This window comes from Gadus morhua, chromosome 4, assembly GCF_902167405.1.
Source record: "Gadus morhua chromosome 4, gadMor3.0, whole genome shotgun sequence".
Lineage (NCBI taxonomy): Eukaryota > Metazoa > Chordata > Actinopteri > Gadiformes > Gadidae > Gadus > Gadus morhua.
The window spans coordinates 29,021,127-29,044,059 of NC_044051.1; the positions used below are offsets into that span (position 1 = coordinate 29,021,127).

The window sequence follows — 22,933 nt, forward strand, 5'->3', positions numbered from 1 at the left end:
CCAAATTTTACACACATGTTGGTGATAACCTTAATGTCGTTCGATAAAAATTTCGGAAAAATTTCGCCATTAGGGGGCGCAATAAACTACGAAATTGTATATCTTCTAATTGGCCAAAGGAATGTTCTTCAAACAATGAGGGAACCATCAAGGGGCAATCCCGAGTCTATATAAAAATTATGGTCAAGAAATATTAATGTGGGCGGGAGTAATTTGGAAAAGGAAAATTGTCTTTCGAAAATTTCGCCACAAGAGGGCGCAAAAAAACGACGAAATAATACATCTCCTAATTGGCCAATGGAATGTTCTGAAAACGCGTTTTGGGCTATAACTCCCACACCAAACCTCCCACAGTCAAAACCTTTATATCCACAGATTCACTGGAGTCAGCTGCATCTTTTGGCGTACGCCGTTTCTCAATTTCGAACACATGCTTCGCGTTGTGCCGGCGAAATGCACACTTCTTGGACCCCTGCATAACTGCTTGCAGTTCTAGTTATACTTCCTACCAAGAAAGTGGTACCACAGCCCAAACCGTAAATGGTGCACACACGCCAATTACATGACTAGATCCAGGTACGTGAAGACTATGCAGACGACAAAATCCAGACCTGCCGGCCACTAGGTGGCGCTATACCAAGGAATACGCGTTTGGGGCTATAACTCCCACACCGAACCTCCCACATTCAAAACCTTATACACACAGATTCACTGGAGTCTGCTGCATCTTTTGGCATAGGCCACGCCCATTTGCGTCACTAAAAATTTTCGGCAAAATCACGGAAAACCGCAAAACTGCTTTTTCCCTCCTCCCACATTTCTTGACCAATCGACACCAAACTTTGCACACCACATCTTCAGACGCACACAAAAAAATAAATTCGGACACTTTTTTGATCCGACCTTCGACAACGAAACGGTAGCGTTTTGAGTATTGGTTAATGAGCTAAATTAGACGTGAAAAATCAAAAAAAATCCAAAATTAGACGTCGGATCGAGTCCAAATTTTACACACATGTTGGTGCTAACCTTAATGTCGTTCGATAAAAATTTCGGAAAATTTCGCCATAAACAAGGAAATTGTATATCTTCTACAAAATTTCGCCGCGGAAACGCTACACTGACTTCTCGCTACTCCTGCCACAGTCAAATCCTTTGTATCCACAGGTTCAGGGTAGCGTTTTGAACACATGCTTCGCGTTGTGCCGGCGAAATGCACATTTCTTGTCGCCTTGTGCCGGCGAAATGCACATCGCTTGGACCCCTGCATAACTGCTTGCAGTTCTAGTTCTAGTTATAGTTGTGTAGGATCTTATCCTAGCTATCTTTGTTGTGTACGGGGAATGGGTTAACCTAGCGTAAGTGCTTATCACTTGGTTCTATGAACATTCTTACTCTACCGACAGCAATATATTATTGCTTCACCTTCTTCTGAAAAATGTACTTGTTGTAAGTCGCTTTGGATGAAAGTGTCTGCCAAATGCCCTAAATGTAAAATGTAAATGTAAATACAAAGTCGTATAATGAGACAATGAGATGTCGAGCAGTGAGCAGTCGTAAAGACCCACACACAAGCTTGCTGCTCAGACCCGGGTCTCTCGCCGCCCCCCTGGGGTCCCAGCAGGGGCTCCAGAGCGTGCCGCAGCAGGTCCGGCATTCAGGCCTGACTCCGAGGCACACCGCCCGGGAGAGCTGGGTATGGTCTGGAGAGGTGGGCTGATTAGAGAGCCGGAGACGCAGCCAGACAGAAGGTCTGCTCGGTCGTGTAAGAGCAGGCACATGACTTGACTCGAGTCAGACTCGAGTCGCAAATTTGAGGACTTGAGACTTGCTTGACTAACACTGATAAAAGACTCGACTAGACTTTGACTTGGTCTTCATGACTTGAGACTTGACTTAGACTTGAGACAGATGACTCTAAATGACTTTTTTAAAGTTAGATTAAAGGTTGGATATGGGATTTGCGATAAGCCAGCAGATTTTGAAAATACAAAACTCAAATGGTCCTACCCCCTCCTTCAACGCTGACTCCACCCATTCCAAGTACATGGACACGCAATCACGCACGAGCGCGAACACAGATGCGCGAAAGGGAGCCAGGCTAGCTAGGTTGGAGTTTAGGGTTGTCTTCTAGTGCTAGGTCCAAATGTGGATTAGCTAGTTTGCTAGCTCCAGTAGCTACTGCAGGATAACAACAAACAGAAACTTGCTCTGGGTCACGAGCTTTGAGTACGTGCACGTGCACGAAGGGGTCACTCGCGGGGAGCGGGAGTGCAGTACGACCGTTTGATTGACATACTTACTGTCCAATGCCACTCGGTGGTTCTGAAAATCATTGGCTGGAGTTTTTCGAGCCCTGCCCGTTCCACAGATGATTGACTTGTTTAATTTTTATGTCAGTAGGCTACTTCTAACTCAGTGGCTGTAAGTGGGTTATGATGGAGGATTTCAAGTAATTTTCAAGTAAAATTACACCGCCAGAGCCAGAGCATCAGACTGGGCTGTTCTCAGCATACCGCAAAAAAATTAAGAGGGTTCAAGTTCCAGTCCCCAAATTCAGTTGAACCACTACCTGGACATTTGTGATGGACAGAGCTGCCTTCAGTTTTGGGCCATGAACAGGCGCACCCTCCCCTCTTTGTTCAAGGTGGAGGTAAGAGTTATGGCAGTCCCTGCATCAAGTGCACCTGTTGAACGTGTGTTCAGCCATGGTGGGGTGATAATGTGACCCCATCATTCACGACTCAGTGACAAAGTACTGTCAATTTATTTTTTTTGCAAATGCAATGCATTGTAAGTCGATGTATGTTGCGAGGCAGCAAGATTGCTACCAGCTTTCAGGCTTGTGCATTACTATTTCCCCTTCCCACAGTATGTGTATGTGATATTACTTTTGAAATATTCATTTTTTTCATGTCTGATGCCATGTGTTGCAAATAATATTCTACAACATGTAGGGAGATTGAGTGACTGACTTGAACTGTTCTCGTATACAGCCACCTAGAGGTTCTATTTGATTCTGTTCATAGGTTGGAGGTAATGATCATAAAAACATTTTCTAACTATTCACATAATGGTTTTGGAATGTTTTGAATAGTTTAAGTTATTGTTAATGTTAAGACATTGTATTTGTTAACGTTGAAATAAAACTCAACTTATGAACCACTCTCTTTACCGATTTATAAATGTGGAAACTGGGTTAGATCATCAGATTTTTGTATGACTTGACTTGTGACTTGATTGATTCTCACCGCAGTGACTTGGGACTTGCTTGAGACTTGAAGGTTATGACTTGAGACTTGCTTGTGACTTGCGAGGGGAGCCTGGGCAAACACACACACACATACACACACACACACACACACACACACACACACACACACACACACACACACACACACACACACACACACACACACACACACACACACACACACACACACACAAGCCTGGACAAACACAGACCCACACAAAAGCCTGGACGCATACACACACACACACACACACAAACAAACACACCAGCCTGGACACACACACACACACTCACTCCAGCCTAGACACACACACACACACACACACACACACACACACACACACACAAGGGGATGTGTTAAAGTGCAGTAACCGGGTGTCTCACCACTGCCCTCCTCCTCATCTGGCCTCTCCCTCAGGGCCCCGGCCACAGCCCCCTGCAGGGTGAACTCTGAACAGCAGCGGAGACACTGCAGCCGCCGGGCGCCGCTCGGACGGCCCACCGCCATGACCACATCACGCTGACGGTTCAGCTCCGCCACGCCGCACAGCATGTCAGACAGCATCTGAGGATTGGGGACAGGAAGTGACAACGTTTGAGTGGGCCTGTCGCTGTACGATAGCCTGGCTCCGCCCACCCGCTCAATTTGAATTTCCCTTCAGTACTACGTCTGGGTCTGCAGTATGTTAGTGGGTTTTCTCCATCCAGATCCACAGTGGCACTGGGCAGATCCAATAGTTTTAAACTTCAACAGACACCCGCCTTCAAGTGCGTTAACGTTTGTCAATTGAGTAGGTCCAGACTCTCTGTGCAGATGAAATTAATTACGAGTCTTGTAGGAGCAGGCTAGCTGTACAATAGGCTGTTACCCAAAAAAGGTTGTGTTTTTAAGGAGCATTTGACGTGTGTGCGTGTGTGTACGTGTTTGATTGCACACTAGGGGTGGGAATCTCTTGGCAACTCACGATTCGATTCCGATTATGAGGTCAACGATTCGATTCTAAAACGATTATCGATGCATCTCGATGCAACCATTTTCTTTATGTACATTTCCATGCGTGATTTTTAAAAATATATACATACATCTGAGTTTGCTACTCAGAGTTTGCTAATCATTACCTACTTTTGTGATGATCATTAAAGACATCAACAGATTAATTTATCTAATATTTTATTGGAGAAGAAGCTTTTGTCACAAATATGACTTTCTATTAACAATGCAGCTTGCATTACAACACAATATGGAAGTATGTAAAAAATTGGTTTCAGTTTTCTTTTCTTCCTAATCTTACTTTTCTATGTCATTAAAGAAAAAGCTCCTCTTGAATTAGAAGGAGCTCTTGTGTCTGGCTGTGAGTTTGAGTGCATGCTATGCGTAGGCTGATTCGCAATCGTGTCAAGATAAATCAGATTGGCCAATACACACTGAAGATAAATTAAATAATTTTAAAATTACTAAAATTATCCCTCTATGGCGAACAGAATGTTGCAGCGGGCGAACAAATTATTGATTTATCTGCATCGAGACGGAATCGCTCTAGAGAGAATCGCGATGCATCGAAGAATCGATTATTTTTCCCACGCCTATTTTACACATCAATGTAGTGTGCATCTGCGTGTGTGCCAACCTGTAGAGCATGCTGTGGGTTGTCGTCCAATAGGACGTAGCTCCGCCTCCTCTCTCGGCCGATCACACTGAAGTGAAGAATCACACCAGGAAGAGACTCTACCTGACCCTGAGAGTGAGAGGGAGAGAGAGACAGATAGATTATACACCCACTTGAATCACCCCCCTCTCCTCCTCCTCCATGAGTTCTGTGTGATCTTTCACCCCCCTCTCCTCCTCCTCACCTCCCTCCTCCAGGAGTACTGTGTGACCTTTCACCCCCTCTCCTCCTCCTCACCTCCCTTCTCCAGGAGTACTGTGTGACATTTCACCTCCCTCTCCTCCTCCTCCTCCTCCTCCTCACCTCCCTCCTCCAGGAGTTCTGTGTGACCTCCACTCTGCTCAGGGAGTCCAGGTCGAGCCGACGGATTTCCATGCCCCGCTGCACCTCGACCTCCACCATGAGGGACTGCTTCACCCTCAGGAACACCTCCTTCCCCTGGCTCCTGCTCCTACTGCTCTCCTCCTCCTCCTCTTCCTCCTGCTGCTCGTCACCGCTGGACAGCACTCCCACCAGCAGCGGGGGACACAGGTCCACTGGGAGAGAGATAATGAGCACTAGAGTCAGTCAGTTCGTTTACATGACCCTCAAGAAAATCTAATTATTGGGTTAGTCCAACTATGATTGGATTATTAAGATGCATGCATACACCTTAGTCAAACTATAATCGAATCGAGTTACTCATGAACGAATTAAGACACTATTAGTCGAATTAAGTGTGCATGTATCGGGTCGGATCGCAGGGATTTGGATTTTGCGTTCTGCGCATGCTCGAGACATCTCCCGGGGGCCGTGATCCGGAAGTATAAAGCCCAGTTCATACCAAAGATTCACCTTGTAACGACTTGCAACGAGACGGTTTTAAAACGTCGCAGGGGCGGTGTGAACGGGTCGTTGCAAGGAGTCACAAGGAGTTGCAAGGAGTCGCCAGAGATTGAACATGTCAAATCGCAAGGTCCAGTTTTAGAACGCGGCGATTTGACTATTTCTCTTCAGCCAATCACAGCACAGAACAACTTGTACGGCATGGCCTTACTCCGTCCCGGTACCGTACTGTCCTATCCAGCATACAAATATCCGAAGATGGCAGACTTCTGGTCCGAGGAGAGGGAGGAGAATTTAATTCGCTTGCTGGAGGAGCAACCTGTCCTTTACGACGTTGGCAGTAAGGGGTATAGCAACAGGGACAGCAAGAAGAAAGCATGTTGCGACATTGCGGTGGCCCTTGGTGTGGTGTTTTAGTTCAACTCGTGACCGTGTTAACTGGTGACCATTAAGGCCGATTTAGGGTCGTTTTAGACGCAGAGACGTAAGCACGTAATTTACACAAGGGACTTGTTTTAGACAAGTTTTGATTTACGGTTCCTTTAAGGTTCCTTAAGGATTGCGCGTGTTGCAAGGGGATTCTCCGCCAGAACAGTAGGGGGAGCAACGAACGAATCTGTGGGCGTGGAAGTGGAAATCGCTGGCTTGTTTATATTTATAATTATCATAATTCGTTCTTGTGTTTTCTTCTTCTCCTTCTTCAAAATTCTTTATTCGCTTCTGTCACGGCCTTTTAAAAATGGCGCAATTATGCTGTAAAACCGGAAATGTGAGACTCCTGAAAGGATGTGGTTAGCTGGTCAATCACAGTCTTTGCGAGCTGCGTAGGGCCGTAGTGTTTTAGTCGCATAGTCAGGAATTCTGGGCGACGCACTTAAGCACGTAAAAGGGGGGGTATTTTACCGCGCAAGGGGGGGTTATGTATCTTACGTGCTTACGCGTTACGTCTAAAACAGAGCATATATCGGCCTTTAGCCGAGTGCGTCGCTTGTTGTCGTGGCTACGCCAGCTGTTGGAAATCGGGACCAGACCGTAGCTGTCCTTGCGAATGCCTCTTTGATTTGTTTTTCAATAAAATGTCAAAAACATTCCCATCTCATTCTTATGTGGAGTGTAGGCCTAATTGGAAGAAACTTGTCACGTAGAACCGTTTTAAGCCGAAATAAATGAAAAACGAACGCTTAAAATATGATACATTACGGGATTCGAACTCATACCATCGTGGGGAGAAATATTAATAAGGTCGGATTTCATTCCGTTGTACCGTAGACTCACAGAGAAATTCTCAGCCAAAAATCCTAAATTCTTCCTGAAAACACGAAAGGCAGCCAGATCAACTTGTGACCGTACTATCCATGTAGAGTTATGACGATAAATTGGTCGCCTTTCCAAAAAATAAGACGCCTTTACATCCAGTTATTCAAGACCTAATGTTGCGTTTCCCTCCACTGCTTGAAAACAGCGAAAAAAACTGTTTTGTGCTCATTCTATCATTTCGGTCGCCTGATGTGGTGTCCCCTTTTACTGGATCGTCTCTGTAAGCAAAGCAGCGACTTCGGAAATCAATATGACGCAAGTCACATTGACGCATTTAACTGGATGTAAAGGCGTCTTATTTTTGGAAACGCGACCAATTCATTGTCTTAACTTTACATGGATAGTAGGGTCACAAGTTGATCTGGCTGCCTTTCTTGTTTTCAGGAAGAATTTATGATTTTTCTAATACGGCGGAGAATTTCTCTGTGGGTCTACGGTACAACGGACTGGAATCTGACCTTATTATTTTGTATTGTTTTAAAACTGCGACCATTTCACTCTCACTAACATAATTAGGCCTGTTTATAATTAAGTTATCCATCTCCAAGTAGTAGTTGAGCCGATGGTAAACAAAGACCGATCAAACTTAAATTCAACTAACGGAAAGTGCAATGTATCCAACAACGGGTAATCTAACTAACTGTAAGCTCCAGCTATTAACTCCAATGCAGATGTAGTGGAGAATGACCAAACACAGTAACTCTAGCCTACTCTCAAGCAAAATAAAACTAATCGCAAACCTAACTAATCGCAAATCTAACCTACGCAAATGATGCTGTTGCGGCTCTCAGCCGTGCCATAGCGTTCACAGTTGCTAGGGAAACCACCTACCATTGCAGCCCGTTGCAGCGCGTTGCAGCCAGTAGCCGCGTTTACATGGCACATCTGATCCGCATAGATTTCTATGCGGCATAGATCTGTTCCTAAAATGTGTTCCGAATGTACTGTATATATGGCAGTAACAAAAGTGTCCGTTCTGTCTCTCGCGCACACCTGACACATCTCTGGACCGGCGGCGACATAATGGATGTCTTATCACTATCGGGGATTTTAAATTTGATTTTAATGAAAGCACAGCAGGAGAGAGCTTTTCTCTGCCTGTTCCTTCAATTAAGAAGGACGACAACAGCGCAGCAACGTAAATTTCTCGTCAGATCTTTATATTTACCCTAAGCTCCGCCGCAAACAAGAGGAATTTGGATGCGAGTCCGCAGCCAAGACTGGTGGGAGAGAGTGGTCTTACGGGAATTTAGTGACCAGGGCCCGGATTCACAAAAGTGTTCTTAAGATAAAACTTAAGAAGATTCTTCAGAAAAAATATAAGAAGTTCCTAAGAATCTTCTTAAACGCTATTCACCATTTTTTTCTTAAGAATTGTCGATTGTCTTACGAACTTCTTAGTTTTCTCACTTAGGATGTTCTTAGATTTTTATCTTAAGAACGCTCGCAAGGTTTTTGAACCAACAGTTGACCGACAGTTGAGAGAAATTGATTTGTGAAAAATGGAGGACATCGCCTGTAAACGAAGCTTTAACTTCTCCAAACAGGAGTTGGAGGGGATGGTCGAGGAGATCATCATCCGAAAAAGATTATTGTTTGGCAAGCTAGACAGTATGATAACGTCGGAAAACAAAAAGAGGGCGTGGGCCAAAGTTGCCCAGACTGTATCTGCAGTGGCGGATATAGGAATCGTTTGCGATGTCAACGCTGTAAAAAAAAAAGTGGGCTGACATCGAATCTATTGTAAAAAAGAATGGAACGGAGAGGGCGAGAGAGTTGAAAAAAAACCAGAGGAGGGAAGACGACAATCCAGCTGGACCCACTGGAGGAGAAATTGTTGGGGGCGATTGCCGAAACGTTAGTTGAAGGAGTAGATGGAGGAGTGGACACTGGAGAACCGGGAGAAGACGATAGCCTGCAAGCAGGAGGTAAGCCAATCAAGACTGTCAACTGTTGTCTAGCGCTTGCTAGTTATTATGATGACCATGAAACCATAGAGAAGAGAGACCACTATTGATTGAGTTACGTCTCCGATGACCGCAGTTTACCTAGGCTTGGTTACTTTGACCGTGACAATTTGTTTCCAGCCTACCAAAACGTAGAACTAGCTGCTATCACAACACTAGCTGCCACTAGACTGGCGTTGGCTGTGTTGTTGTCAAAGAAACGAGCTGTTAGACTGGCGGTGGCTGAGTTGTTGTCAGTGTTTAGTGTAGATGTATCTATTTATTGGTTACAAGTAGTTCAGCTATTGGCCCCATGGGTTGTAAGCTGTCAACAACATTGTGTCCTGTGAAAAGTGTTTGATAAACTGAATAAACCTTATGCCATTTAATAAACCCAGGCAAGGTAACTCATTGTTTAAATATTAGAACTTGATCAAGTAGGCTACTCTGTGTAGCTTACAGAGCAAGCACTCACCCTGCTAATGTAAGTTGTTTTAGCCAGCTGCATCTAACATCACATTTCTTTGTTTCTGTTGCTTTTCTTTAGGTACTTTGGTCGTAATAGCAGTCAACCAAGATGCAGAACAATCCCACACAATCAATGCAGCTGAACCAACCCAAGCCCTTACAAACCATCAAAACGTAAGTTAATAAGTGTATCTGACACTAACTGTTTTACCTAACCATACATTTTGATACTGTTACATTTACAATCGTTCCACTCACAGCTGTTACAGAGTCCCGGGGATGACCTGACATTATCCCAGCTATTCTCGGAAACCTTTCATACATCTGCCACATCCAGAAGCAACACGGAGGACATGGTCTCCCTTCAGCGTCAGCTTTTGGAGGAAGTTAAAAGGCTGAGGCATACTCCGGAGCAACTCCTGCAGGTGGAGAGGGAAAAGCTGCTCGTCGAGAGGGAGAAGCTTCACCTTGCCCAAGCCAAGTTTGATTTAAAAAAAAATGAATGTTGAACCTAGAATAAAATAGCAATCACTCAGAGGTTTTCATGTGTTGTTTATTGTGGTTTTTCTTCACATGAATCTCCTCCTTATGAGGTCTTGTCTCACTTGCATGCCAGTGATACATGGGGCAGGGACTGGGACATCTCCCTCAGGGGGCATCATCTTCTGGGATGTCAGGGATTGGCAAGCGGTACATAATGCAGATGTTGTGGAGGATAAAAGCACAGGTAATCATTTTACATGCCCTCTCAGGAGTGTACTGGAGCACTCCACCAGAACGGTCGATACACCTAAACCTTGACTTCACCTTGACCCCAACGCACCTCTCCACAACACTACGCGTTTTTCGTTGTGCCCGGCTGTAGCGCTCATCTGGCTCTGTTGCAGGGTGAAGGATGGGTGTCATCAACCATGGTCTTAAGGCCTAGCCACCGTCTCCTGTCATAGAGGACATTAGTTAGGGCAATACAGTATGTTTTTGTTTTAACCTAAAGTAGAATTCATGTGTAGTTCTCACCTAACAACCAACCACCGGGCATTTCTCCCTCATTAAATTTAATGCCTGTTCCTGAATTCATAAGAACAAAGGAGTCGTGGGTGCTACCCGGCCACTTCGCAACAAGTTCTGTCACTCGGAGCGTTGCATCACATATGACCTATGTGTTTATCGAGTGGAATTTTTTCCTGTTCACAAAGGCCTCCTCCTCATCATTTGGTGCCTATGGAATTAAAATGTATGGAATAATTCATACTTAAGGTAACGCTTCAAGCACCACGTGAAATGTTTTTTGATTCAAGCTGATACGTTCATAAACAGCATAAACAGATTTGCAAAAAAATTCAAACAAATAACATTATCTTACTTTGATTGCAATATGTGTCCCATCAACTGCCCCCAGCACATTTGGAAATCCGGCTATTTCAAAAAATTGCTGTTTGGTTCGAATAAATTCTGCGTCTGTTGCTGGAAACTTGATGAACTGCCGTGCTCTTCTACAGAGTGCATTTGTAACATCTCTGAACACTCGGCTAACGGATGATTGGCTCACACCCAGGGTGCCCCCCACCACCATTTGAAAAGACCCAGAGGCAAAAAATCTCAGGGCAGCCATAATTTGCGTTACAACTGGAAGGGGTGACGATCGCCTTGTTTTCCTTTTCAGGTCATTTGATAGCATATCTGCTAAATAAATAATTGCAGGCCTAGGGAGCCTATATTGTCTAATCAACATGTGATCAGGGAGTATAAGCGGATCCATTCTGCCTTGGTGGATTTTCCTCCCTAACTGCCACCCAAAGAACTGCCACCCAAAGAACTAATAATCTAAATAAATACAACTGCCTTCTTGATATACTTAAGAGAAAATTGAAGTATAATCAAACATCCTTGATAACTATTACTTCTCAACACTGTCTGGTATTATCAATAGTAAATGACAGAGTTTAGGCCCATTTCATTTAATATTATGTTATATGATATATATATAATAGTATGACAAGCTTAAATTCACAACATTGTTTAACATATAGTCTTGGGTTAAGCAATATATTAATTAATTAATATAAATGTAATATATGTTTAAAGAAAGACTTACCTTTTAACTGCAGCTGGTTTAAGACTGGTGAAGGGTTATCTTAAAGTTGTGAAGAAATTTGAGAAGAAATTCAAGAACTTTGTCTTCAAGAATCTCATTTGTTCTTAAATACTTTCTTAGGAAAAAACGTATGAACTTATGAAAAAAGTTAAGAAGAAAGTTGAGAAAAAAGTTAAGAAGAAACTAAGAAATCTTCAAGAATATCAAATCTTCTTAAATGTTGTCTTAAGAACATAGTTAAGAAAAAAGTGCTACTTAAGAACTTTTTTCTTCTTAAGAATGCTTTGTGAATCCGGCCCCAGGAATCCTCGAAGGTCCAATTGCGAACTACTGCAGCTGCCATCTCTCTGAGTTAAGAAGTATTTTAACGTTCAGCCTGCAAAAGTACTAGTAGGAGCCTACTCATTTACAGTTATCTCGGACGAGAGCGGACACTATGATACGCGAACACGTCATTAATAAACACCCATGTGTACCGTCGCTTAGCAACCGGACACGCTTACCGGACTACTTTTACGGAGTGATAACAAAGACGTGAATCAGGCAATAAATCCACTTTCCTTGACAGCGGTGAAGTTCGGTGTGCTTAAAAGTACCGACGGAGCTCAGTGGACCAATTGCGAACTACTGCGGCTGCACTAAGTTAAACCCCAATCTATGCGGAATAAGTGTATACATGGCGATTTAAAACGGACTACAACACCTCTTCTATTCGGCATAGAATCTATGCCGAACAGATAATTGTATTCCGAATGAGGCGTATACATGACCATTTTCTATGCCGCATAGAAATCCAGTAGGGCCGAGATCGTTTATTGGCCTGTGGCATGTGCCACCGCGACCACTGACCTACCATGGCATATGCCGTTCTGGAACGGTAACTGCCGTTCTGAAACGGTAACTACCGTTCTGAAACGGTAACTACCGTTCTGAAACGGTAACTGCCGTCGCGACCACTGACATACCATGGCATATGCCGTTCTGGAACGGTAACTACCATTCTGAAACGGTAACTACCGTTCTGAAACGGTAACTGCCGTCGCGACCACAGACATACCATGGCATATGCCGTTCTGGAACGGTAACTGCCATTCTGAAACGGTAACTACCGTTCTGAAACGGTAACTGCCGTCGGGACCACTGACATACCATGGCATATGCCGTTCTGGAACGGTAACTGCCGTTCTGGAACGGTAACTGCCGTTCTGAAACGGTAACTGCCGTTCTGAAACGGTAACTACCGTTCTGAAACGGTAACTACCGTTCTGAAACGGTAATGCCATGGCATATCCTTTTCTGGAACGGTAACTACCGTTCTGAAACGGTAACTGCCGTTCAGGTGGAACGGTAACTGCAGTTCCCAACAATGGCATGTGACACCAGCATAACTCCTCCGTATAATTTCAAGACAGGTATTGCCATAAATGTAAAGGTATATATATTTGGTATTGACACAATATCACAACATAACGCCGTAAATAAAGGGATTTACACGTTTCTCTCGTCCGTGCTGTTGTAAGGATATTTCCGATCTGTTTGTTGTTGCTTTTGTAATGACAGATGCTTTTGAAAACAGCCGGACTTGCTCCGGTGACGGTAGTTATAGCCTAGCCTTCTAGGTGGCCATAGAGCTATAGTCTATTGCTTTGTTCCAATATCCATACTATCCGCAGTCATTATACTTTATTTTAGTATGACTTCTTTTTTATATAGTTTGAGTACGTAGTGCGTTGCAATTAAGATCAGGGCGAAAGGAAGTGTAGTGAAAGGACCCGGATGGTATACTCAAAACGGTCAAACCGATGAGTGTGGATTGATGTACACCTTTCGTGCTCCACGGCAGCGATCTTAGCTACGTAGTTGAAGAGGCGGAGCCAGGCTGAGCAAACGTCGGCGCATTTTCTTTAATAGGTCCATGCATTTTCCACGTATCCTGCATTAATGGAGTCATTTTGTAGTTTTAATAGCTTTATAACTACTATGTGTAAAGAGTTCACCGTTCAAAGCGAGATGTTTATTGCGGTTGCGATCGTAGTTTCCGGTTAGTGCACCAGAGCCAGGTCCCTATAGGGGTGGCACTGTAGGCTATGGCTAGACAGTCATCCATTTTTCCACTCGTGTTTTATCAAGATGTTCTAGTAGCGTAGCCTATAATAAAGCCTACTGTATTGACTGCTTCAGCTCATAACTATTCAATAGGCCAAATATTAAGTTTTGCATTTGTTCTTATTGGTGTTTAACCAAATAATTTAAGTAGGCCTATAGGTTCCTATCATTTAACCCTGATCCAGTGTCATAAACCTTTCTATATCGACATGATCCAGTGGTATCATGGCATACAGGCCAAAAGTTTTTCCGCTGGCAAGCCAATTATGTTAATCGGAAGTTCCATTTCCTACTGGAACCACCGTTTTTCCGCTGGCATGCCACTCATGTAAAATGGTATTACCAGTTTCTACAGGCACCTACCGTTTTTCCGCTGGCATGCCACTCATGGAAAATGGTAATTACCAGTTTCTACTGGCACCTACCGTTTTTCCGCTGGCATGCCACTCATGTAAAATGGTATTACCAGTTTCTACTGGCACCTACCGTTTTTCCGCTGGCATGCCACTCATGTAAAATGGTATTACCAGTTTCTACTGGCACCTACCGTTTTTCCGCTGGCATGCCACTCATGGAAAATGGTAATTACCAGTTTCTACTGGCACCTACCGTTTTTCCGCTGGCATGCCACTCATGGAAAATGGTAATTACCAGTTTCTACTGGCACCTACCGTTTGCCAGTAGATATTCCTTTCCTGTGGTATTTGCCCGTTCATACACACATACCACTCATGATTCACAGCTACACAATCATTCTTATAAAAACGGTAGGTGCCAGTAGAAACTGGTAATTACCATTTTCCATGAGTGGCATGCCAGTGGAAAAACGGTAGGTGCCAGTAGAAACTGGTAATTACCATTTTCCATGAGTGGCATTCCAGCGGAAAAATGGTAGGTGCCAGTAGAAACTGGTAATACCATTTTATATGAGTGGCATGCCAGCGGAAAAACGGTGGTTCCAGTAGGAAATGGAACTTCCGATTAACATAATTGGCTTGCCAGCGGAAAAACTTTTGGCCTGTATGCCATGATACCACTGGATCATGTCGATATAGAAAGGTTTATGACACTGGATCAGGGTTAAATGATAGGAACCTATAGGCCTACTTAAATTATTTGGTTAAACACCAATAAGAACAAATGCAAAACTTAATATTTGGCCTATTGAATAGTTATGAGCTGAAGCAGTCATACAGTAGGCTTTATTATAGGCTACGCTATTAGGTCATCTTGATAAAACACGAGTGGAAAAATGGATGACTGTCTAGCCATAGCCTACAGTGCCACCCATGGGTGCCACCCCTATAGGACCCTGGCTCTGGTGCACTAACCGGAAACTACGATCGCAACCGCAATAAACATCTCGCTTTGAACGGTGAACTCTTTACACATAATAGTTATAAAGCTATTAAAACTACAAAATGACTCCATTAATGCAGGATACGTGGAAAATGCATGGACCTATTAAAGAAAATGCGCCGACGTTGGCTCAGCCTGGCTCCGCCTCTTCAGCTACGTAGCTAAGATCGCTGCCGTGGAGCACGAAAGGTGTACATCAATCTACACTCATCGGTTTGACCGTTTTGAGTACACCATCCGGGTCCTTTCACTACACTTCCTTTCGCCCTGATCTTAATTGCAACGCACTACGTACTCAAACTATATAAAAAAGAAGTCATACTAAAATAAAGTATAATGACTGCGGATAGTATGGATATTGGAACAAAGCAATAGACTATAGCTCTATGGCCACCTAGAAGGCTAGGCTATAACTACCGTCACCGGAGCAAGTCCGGCTGTTTTCAAAAGCATCCGTCATTACAAAAGCAACAACAAACAGATCGGAAATATCCTTACAACAGCACGGACGAGAGAAACGTGTAAATCCCTTTATTTACGGCGTTATGTTGTGATATTGTGTCAATAAATACAAAATATATATACCTTTACATTTATGGCAATACCTGTCTTGAAATTATACGGAGGAGTTATGCTGGTGTCACATGCCATTGTTGGGAACTGCAGTTACCGTTCCACCTGAACGGCAGTTACCGTTTCAGAACGGTAGTTACCGTTCCAGAAAGGCATATGCCATGGCATTACCGTTTCAGAACGGTAGTTACCGTTTCAGAACGGCAGTTACCGTTCCAGAACGGCATATGCCATGGTATGTCAGTGGTCGCGACGGCAGTTACCGTTTCAGAACGGTAGTTACCGTTTCAGAACGGCAGTTACCGTTCCAGAACGGCATATGCCATGGTATGTCAGTGGTCGCGACGGCAGTTACCGTTTCAGAACGGTAGTTACCGTTTCAGAACGGTAGTTACCGTTTCAGAACGGTAGTTACCGTTTCAGAACGGTAGTTACCGTTTCAGAATGGCAGTTACCGTTCCAGAACGGCATATGCCATGGTATGTCAGTGGTCGCGACGGCAGTTACCGTTTCAGAACGGCAGTTACCGTTCCAGAACGGCATATGCCATGGTATGTCAGTGGTCGCGGTGGCACATGCCACAGGCCATTAAACGATCTCGGCGTCTCTCTAGAAATCTATGCGGCATAGATGTGTCCATGTAAACGCGGCTAGTGTGAGCTAACCAGTTTTAGAACGTCGCAGCCCGTCTCGTCGCAAGGAGTTGCGAGTTGCAAGTCGTTGCAAGGTGAATCTTTGGTCTGAACTGGGCTTAAGGAGACGATAGTCATGTTGTTGTCGCCGTCGGAAAACGAGAGACGGCCATTTATTTAAAAAGTAGGCGAATACGATGGAGGAAGCCGGTCTCGTGCAAATGTAGTTACCCCCTATAAGAAGTGTATCATCATCAACATGCATTCAGTACAAAGTATGCTACTGTTACGAGATTAGCGTGTGTGTGCGCGAAAATGGCAGGGTGTGTGTGTGTGTGAGTGACTTCAGCGAGTGAGTGGACGAGCGAGTAGAGCGAGCGGTTGCGTGTCAGTTTAGTGAATGAACGAGTCCGGTTGTGTCTTTGCAAAAGACGTGTACTGTTAAGTTAGTGGAACTACGAATAAAGTATCCAGTCTGTCAATAATCGGTGGCCGCTTCATTCCGACCTATAAGCAGACCCACTGCCGGTCAAAGTTAAGGGTGTTACCCCCCGAGAGAACATCAGCCCTTGAGGGAACGTCTCTCCTGTGCTCCTCGACTACGGTCTGGGAGCCGACAGCAGGAAACGTGTAACACTTCGATTTCACCCAAGGTTGAATTAAAAGTAGGCCTACATGTCTTTCTAAATGTTGGTCATCAACGAGGTTGTAAAGTAGTTAGGGATGGGCAACGATCAACGAATAGTCGGAGTCACGTAGAATATCGAATAATGATTGTGACTATCGTTATTTATTACACGGCTCTTCTCAATGCTTTTGAACGCTCCGTTGACTTGCATGGGCCTTTACTATGGAGCCAGTTTCCTGCCATAATTCAAACCTGAAAAAAAAAGTTTCAAAGGCTTGTAAGTCTGGGTTAGAAAACTCAACACCTTGTAAAAAAGGTTTTGCAACACTGAAAAAATTGATTATAACCTGAAAATAATTCCAACAAAAATTCAAACATCTGTAAACATGATTTTGTGTTCTATTTTATCTTCTTCATCATTTTCACCAACACATTTTCAAAGTTCAAACAATTTCACCAGCGCTTTTGCAGAGTTTCAAATCTGGCACTGTTCTAACGGTGTATTTCATCGTTTCCCGGTTTTGAAACCTTGTAAATGGGATTCTGCAAACAGGTGTTCATAAATTGAGAAATAAGTTTTGAAAGGTTGTATATTTAGTTTTAAAAACTTGTTACGGCGTACGTTTACGCCATTGCAACGTATATTTTCAGAACTGACTTTTCAGCATTGACTTTTCAGAGATTTGACCACACAGGCGCAAGCTTTGAGTCACGTGAATATTGGCAGTGTTCTGTCGGGCATATGTTTTGAAACTCCTGACAGTCAAGTCTGAAGAAAAAAAAAACGTTCCTGGGGGCGGGACCATTTAGCTTTAAACCTATTGGTTGCTCTCGGCTGACGTACATTCCAATCTCGGCTGACGTACATTCCAATCACTCGGCTGACGTACATTCCATTCTTCAGATTTGACTGTCAGGAGTTTCAAAACGAGTGCGCGACAGAACACTGCCAATATTCACGTGACTCAAAGCTTGCGCCTGTGTGGTGAAATCTCTGAAAAGTCAGTTCTGAAAAAATACGTTGCAATGGCGTAAACGTACACCTTTACAAGTTGTTAAAACTAAATATTCAACCTTTCAAAACTTATTTCTCAATGTATGAACACCTGTTTGCAGAATCCCATTTACAAGGTTTCAAAACCGGGAAACAATGAAATACACTGTTAGAACAGTGCCAGATTTGAAACTCTGCAAATGCGCTGGTAAAATTGTTTGAACTTTGAAAATGTGTTGGTGAAAATGATGAAGAAGATAAAATAGAACACAAAATCATGTTTACAGATGTTTGAATTTTTGTTTGAATTTTTTTCAGGTTATAATCAATTTTTTCAGTGTTGCAAAACCTTTTTTACAAGGTGTTGAGTTTTCAAACCCAGACTTACAAGCCTTTGAAACTTTTTTTTTCAGGTTTGAATTATGGCAGGAAACTGGCTCCATACTCAAGAGCATTACCTCGTTGCAAGCGAGAGCAGGAAATAACTTTGGTCGCACAAAACAGCCTCAGCCTCTCGCGAATGATGTTCTGCTCTCGCGCGCAAATTTAGTTTTGGCACTATGTGGAGGGAACCAAGGCAGGGTGGGCTTTCCTATGATTGGCCGTTTCTGAAGCGCGATATTTGATTGACAGCCCTCCTCACATTCAATTCTGAATTGTACAGTAAATGGCTGAAACGATAGTTACGTATTGTAACTCTAGATTCTATGAGTATAGGCGCAGCCTTTTAAGGCTATCGCTATTGGGTTATCCCTAGGCGTGAGCACTGAAAACCCACCAACAGCGTGGGCCTCAATTACGTCCGCGTGTGGCGTGCCTCAACGACGTCCGCATTTCGCAGATATAGTCGGGCGCCGGCGGACGTTCTGCTCCCAATAAACAGCTTTTCTTCAGCTATTTAAAGGACAATGAGGCCGACACTTAAAAGGCTGCGCCTATACTCATATAATCTAGAGTTACAATACATAACTATCGTTTCAGCCATTTACTGTACAATTCAGAATTGAATGTGAGGAGGGCTGTCAATCAAATATCGCGCTTCAGAAACGGCCAATCATAGGAAAGCCCGCCCTGCCCTGGTTCCCTCCCCATAGTGCCAAAACTAAATTTGCGTGCGAGAGCAGAACATCATTCGCGAGAGGCTGAGGCTGTTTTGTGCAACCAAAGTTATTTCCGGCTCTCGCTTGCAACGAGGTAATGCTCTCGAGGAGCTGTTTTCCTCGCTCGGGGAGCAGCGCTCTGAGTGCGCACGCGCGAAGAGATAATTTGCGCGCTCGCAATTAATATCTACGCGTGTGATACAATATAATACGCCCGAATGCATGTTTTATCACACGAGTGCTTTATGGCACTAATGTGTCGCCATACTATAGTGCCATACCGTCAATATGAATTTCATTAATTTCCGAGAGGATGGTCAATGGTCAGATACAGATCTAGTTATAACAATAATTTATATCGATGTAACGAGAAAGGATGTAATGATAACGCCAAGAAAATAAAGGCTACATGGTTATAATAATTTAAATATAATTAACTTATAAAACGTATAACGAGACAACGTTATACGCTTTAGTACGCGTTAGTTGTGGGCCAGCAGAGGCAGCATTTTAACAGAATTCGGCCTATAACCTTATACATATAATAGTCTAACTCTATATGTCAAATGTATGATATTCTGTAGGCCTACGTATAGGCTAGTTTTTTACATTATAAATATTTAAATATTGTCATACCTGAACCACATTCCCCATAGAAAAAATACACTGTGTTACTTGGTGTTACAACCCTCTTCATTGATTGGATTGGTGTAAGTGGATTTTCAATGGTCAGATACAGATCTTGTTATAACGATAATAGCTACATGGTCTACTACTAATTAATTCAATATTAAACCAATGCATTTCAATCTGGAGATTATTTTCAATTTCAGAAGGGGGGGCAGGCTGCGCAGGATTCATCAAAACAACAATCCTATGGTGGTTGCCATCGACCGCACCCTTCCACCCCCCCCCCCCCCCCCCTTTCCCACAGTTATCGTATACATCCATGTGCACTTCTTTACGACCTATGGCCATTATTTCATTTTCTGTAACATCCACGCATAGATCCTGCAATTAATACATGTTCATCTTATATACAGAATATTCTGAACAAAGCCCCGAACATATTGATTCTAGATTCCTGTGATAGAAGCGGGATGCTTTGATGAGGAACATTAATGTACACAATGTATGCACCGTTCACTTTGCAAACGACTTCATGAGTTCAAACATCTCTGCTCCAAACCACGTTAACGACGTTAAGGGTGGCAACTGAGTTGCCGTCAATTGTGTTGTTTTTGTCGTAAACTAGGGTCTGCTGGCTAGGAAATAGAAGAACACCTTGGAATATCTTTCCATTTTACGCAGTTTAGACTAGTACGTTTAAACAGAGTAAAATAAGTTATTTTTGTATTGTTTTTTTTATTCGCTGTCTGGTGTCTAGTTACGTCACTCCGAGAGATGCGCATGGACAGATTTGTGTAGAGACACAGCCTAGGCCTATAACCTATTAGTGAAAGCAAAACACCAAGCTCATTCATTTAACGAGGCAGGGTTATTTGAAAGAATTAATTAAGTTATCATGTGTGAGAGGTCATTCCTGAGTGTGCTTACTATTTATGTCTAGTGTACCCCTACTGTCCACAAGCATCCCCCCTCCCCCATATGGATATGGAGAATTGTTGCGACGTCTCAGTAGTTGTGGTGTCATGAAAGAGGGCATTCAAATATACTACAATGATCAATTAGGAGGCCAAAGCCCTAAAGGAAGTGATGCAATAGGTGACTGAGGCGAGGACATTAACAAGTAAGCTATAGACCTGGGATCTCTTTAGAGTAGGGATGGGCACGAGTAGTAAATTCCAAACTCGAGTGATCGAAGGAATTCCTCGAGGATCAATCGAGTACTCGTTAAATCAAATCTATTTTTAGAATGCAACGCATCTGCAGCAGGAATAGGCCTGATGATGAACGGCAATATTACCAACCAAACATGTAATGCTTATTCTCCATCAAAACAGTCAGAGTTATCAGAGTATTCATTATTTATTTTTGCAAACGTTCAAAACACATTTTCCTTACAAAAATAAATATGCGTCTCACAATTTAAATCACGTCGAACCAAGGCCTGTAACAGTTTAAAAAAAACGAAACAAGTAGCCTAACCATTGCAAATAAATGCTTAAAGCTGCAAATAAAACGGCAGCAAATGGACTATGGAAATACTCAGCGTTGTGATCTTCTCTACACGCCCGGGATTACAGCTGCGTCTTGCGGCGGTGAAAATAGCCGACACACTTTCACTTTCACCGTTGCTGCGGGTCTGCTTTCCCGAACTCACTGTTGTGTTTCAGGAGCATATGTTGCCGCATAGTACTTTCTGGTAGCTCGATTTCGCTTGGCATATTTTACATTTCACCTTATGATCCCCTATTTCTTTAAAGTATTTCAATTCTTCGCTGCGGTTTGCTTTAACCGCCATCTCTTAACTTTTTGAATTCTGGCGTGCCTGCACACGGCACGGAACGCGCCATGGAAATGGATGCATTTAATTTTCTTTGTGCCCACGTCATGCGTTAGTGGCGCCGACAGAAAATTGATACATTTGCTTCAGAAAACTTTGTTTGTGTGTGTATATGCAAACTCGAGTTTGCCTGTCCACCAACCAAGTTCATTTGTAACGAGGAGTACTCGAGTAATCGATTCCTCACGCCCATCCCTACTTTAGAGGGTCTCAAAGAACACACACGATTATCAACTGGGGGCTCCATATCATCATCAAATGCTCAATTTTTTCGCATTGGCACCAAGTCATTGCTAGAAATTAATCTAAATGAGTTGACAAGAGATAGAATCTTGTCCATTAGACCTTCAACCAGGGTGTATCTTGGGATTACTCTGTGAAAATTGTGGGTCTCAGGAAAAGAAAAGCCCTAACCCTAACCAACCCTAACCCAAAACCTCAGACCCCCCCCCCCCCCTCCCCCCTCCCTGCCCTCGGGGTCGGAGAGGGACAAGTTTTGGTGTGGGGGTCCCAGTAACGCCGTAGTATAAGGTAGTAAAGTTTCAGGGCGGTAGGACCTTCCTATCTCAAAAACTGTCTTTCAACCACATTCTGATCCACTAGGTCTTGCAGGCGACACTTCTAAGAGGCTTTGTCCAAAAAACAGTCAATTTTGTAAAACTTTTTTTCTCTAAGGGCTAGAAATCCAAATCTCGGATATGTCGTTCTCGGGACCCCGGGAAATGTGTGTAGTTGTTGGCATCTCTTGCTATCTTGAAAAGGCAGGAAAAGGGGCGTGACCTCCAACAGTAAGGTAAATGTGCTGGTGATGGAGGTGTAAATTTGTGCCTTAAGGCAGGGGTCCCCAACCTTTTCAGCATCAAGGACCGGTATGATTCTCCGAAAAGTTTCACGGACCGGGGGGGGGGGGGGGGGGGGGGGGGGGGGGGTGGTTGGGTTATGTTGCGCAGAGGTTGCCAAAAATGCAAAAATGTTATATGCAATCTAACAACTGCATATAGACTTATGGCATGTAAAAGAGTGACAGTATTGCGAAGTGAATAAAATAATTAAAAAAAAAAAAAAAAAAAAGATTAAATAAATAAATAATCTTTCTCTGCGGACCGGTACCAAATGACCCACGGACCGGTACCGGTCCGCGGACCGGGGGTTGGGGACCGCTGCCTTAAGGTGTGTAGATATAGCTGGCTTGTGGACAATTCTGCAGTCTGGGGTCAACAGGTCAAAGGGGCCGGCACCACGCCCCTTATGAGATGATTGATGTTTTGCTTTCACAAATAGGTTATAGGCTGTGTCACTACCAAATGTCCGTGCGCAACTCTCACAGTGACGTAACTAGCCACCAGACATTGATTTCAAAAGTAACTTATTAATTACAAGTCTAAACTGTGGAAATTTGAAAGATATGGGGGGGGGGGGTCGATGGCAACCACCATAGCAACCATGACAGTCACGTGACGTGGACGCATGCTCATTGAAAAGAATAGGCCAAAAAACATAGGC

The 22,933-nt window shown here is 43.6% G+C and overlaps 1 protein-coding gene across 3 annotated transcripts in view; it reads right to left on the reverse strand.

The window, feature by feature from the left end:
* The window catches only part of stk11ip (serine/threonine kinase 11 interacting protein), a 66,439-nt gene that overhangs the window by 33,624 nt on the left and 9,882 nt on the right, over positions 1-22,933 (reverse strand). For all 3 annotated transcript variants that reach the window (XR_003976412.1, XM_030353494.1, XM_030353493.1), the window contains exons 15-17: positions 5,224-5,456; positions 4,882-4,989; positions 3,638-3,818 (exon numbers count right to left, since the gene is read on the reverse strand). Coding sequence is in view for 2 of the 3 variants with exons in the window: in XM_030353494.1 (XP_030209354.1) it covers positions 3,638-3,818; positions 4,882-4,989; positions 5,224-5,456 (522 nt within the window). In the remaining variant the exon portion in view is untranslated. The remainder of the gene's footprint in view (positions 1-3,637; positions 3,819-4,881; positions 4,990-5,223; positions 5,457-22,933) is intronic.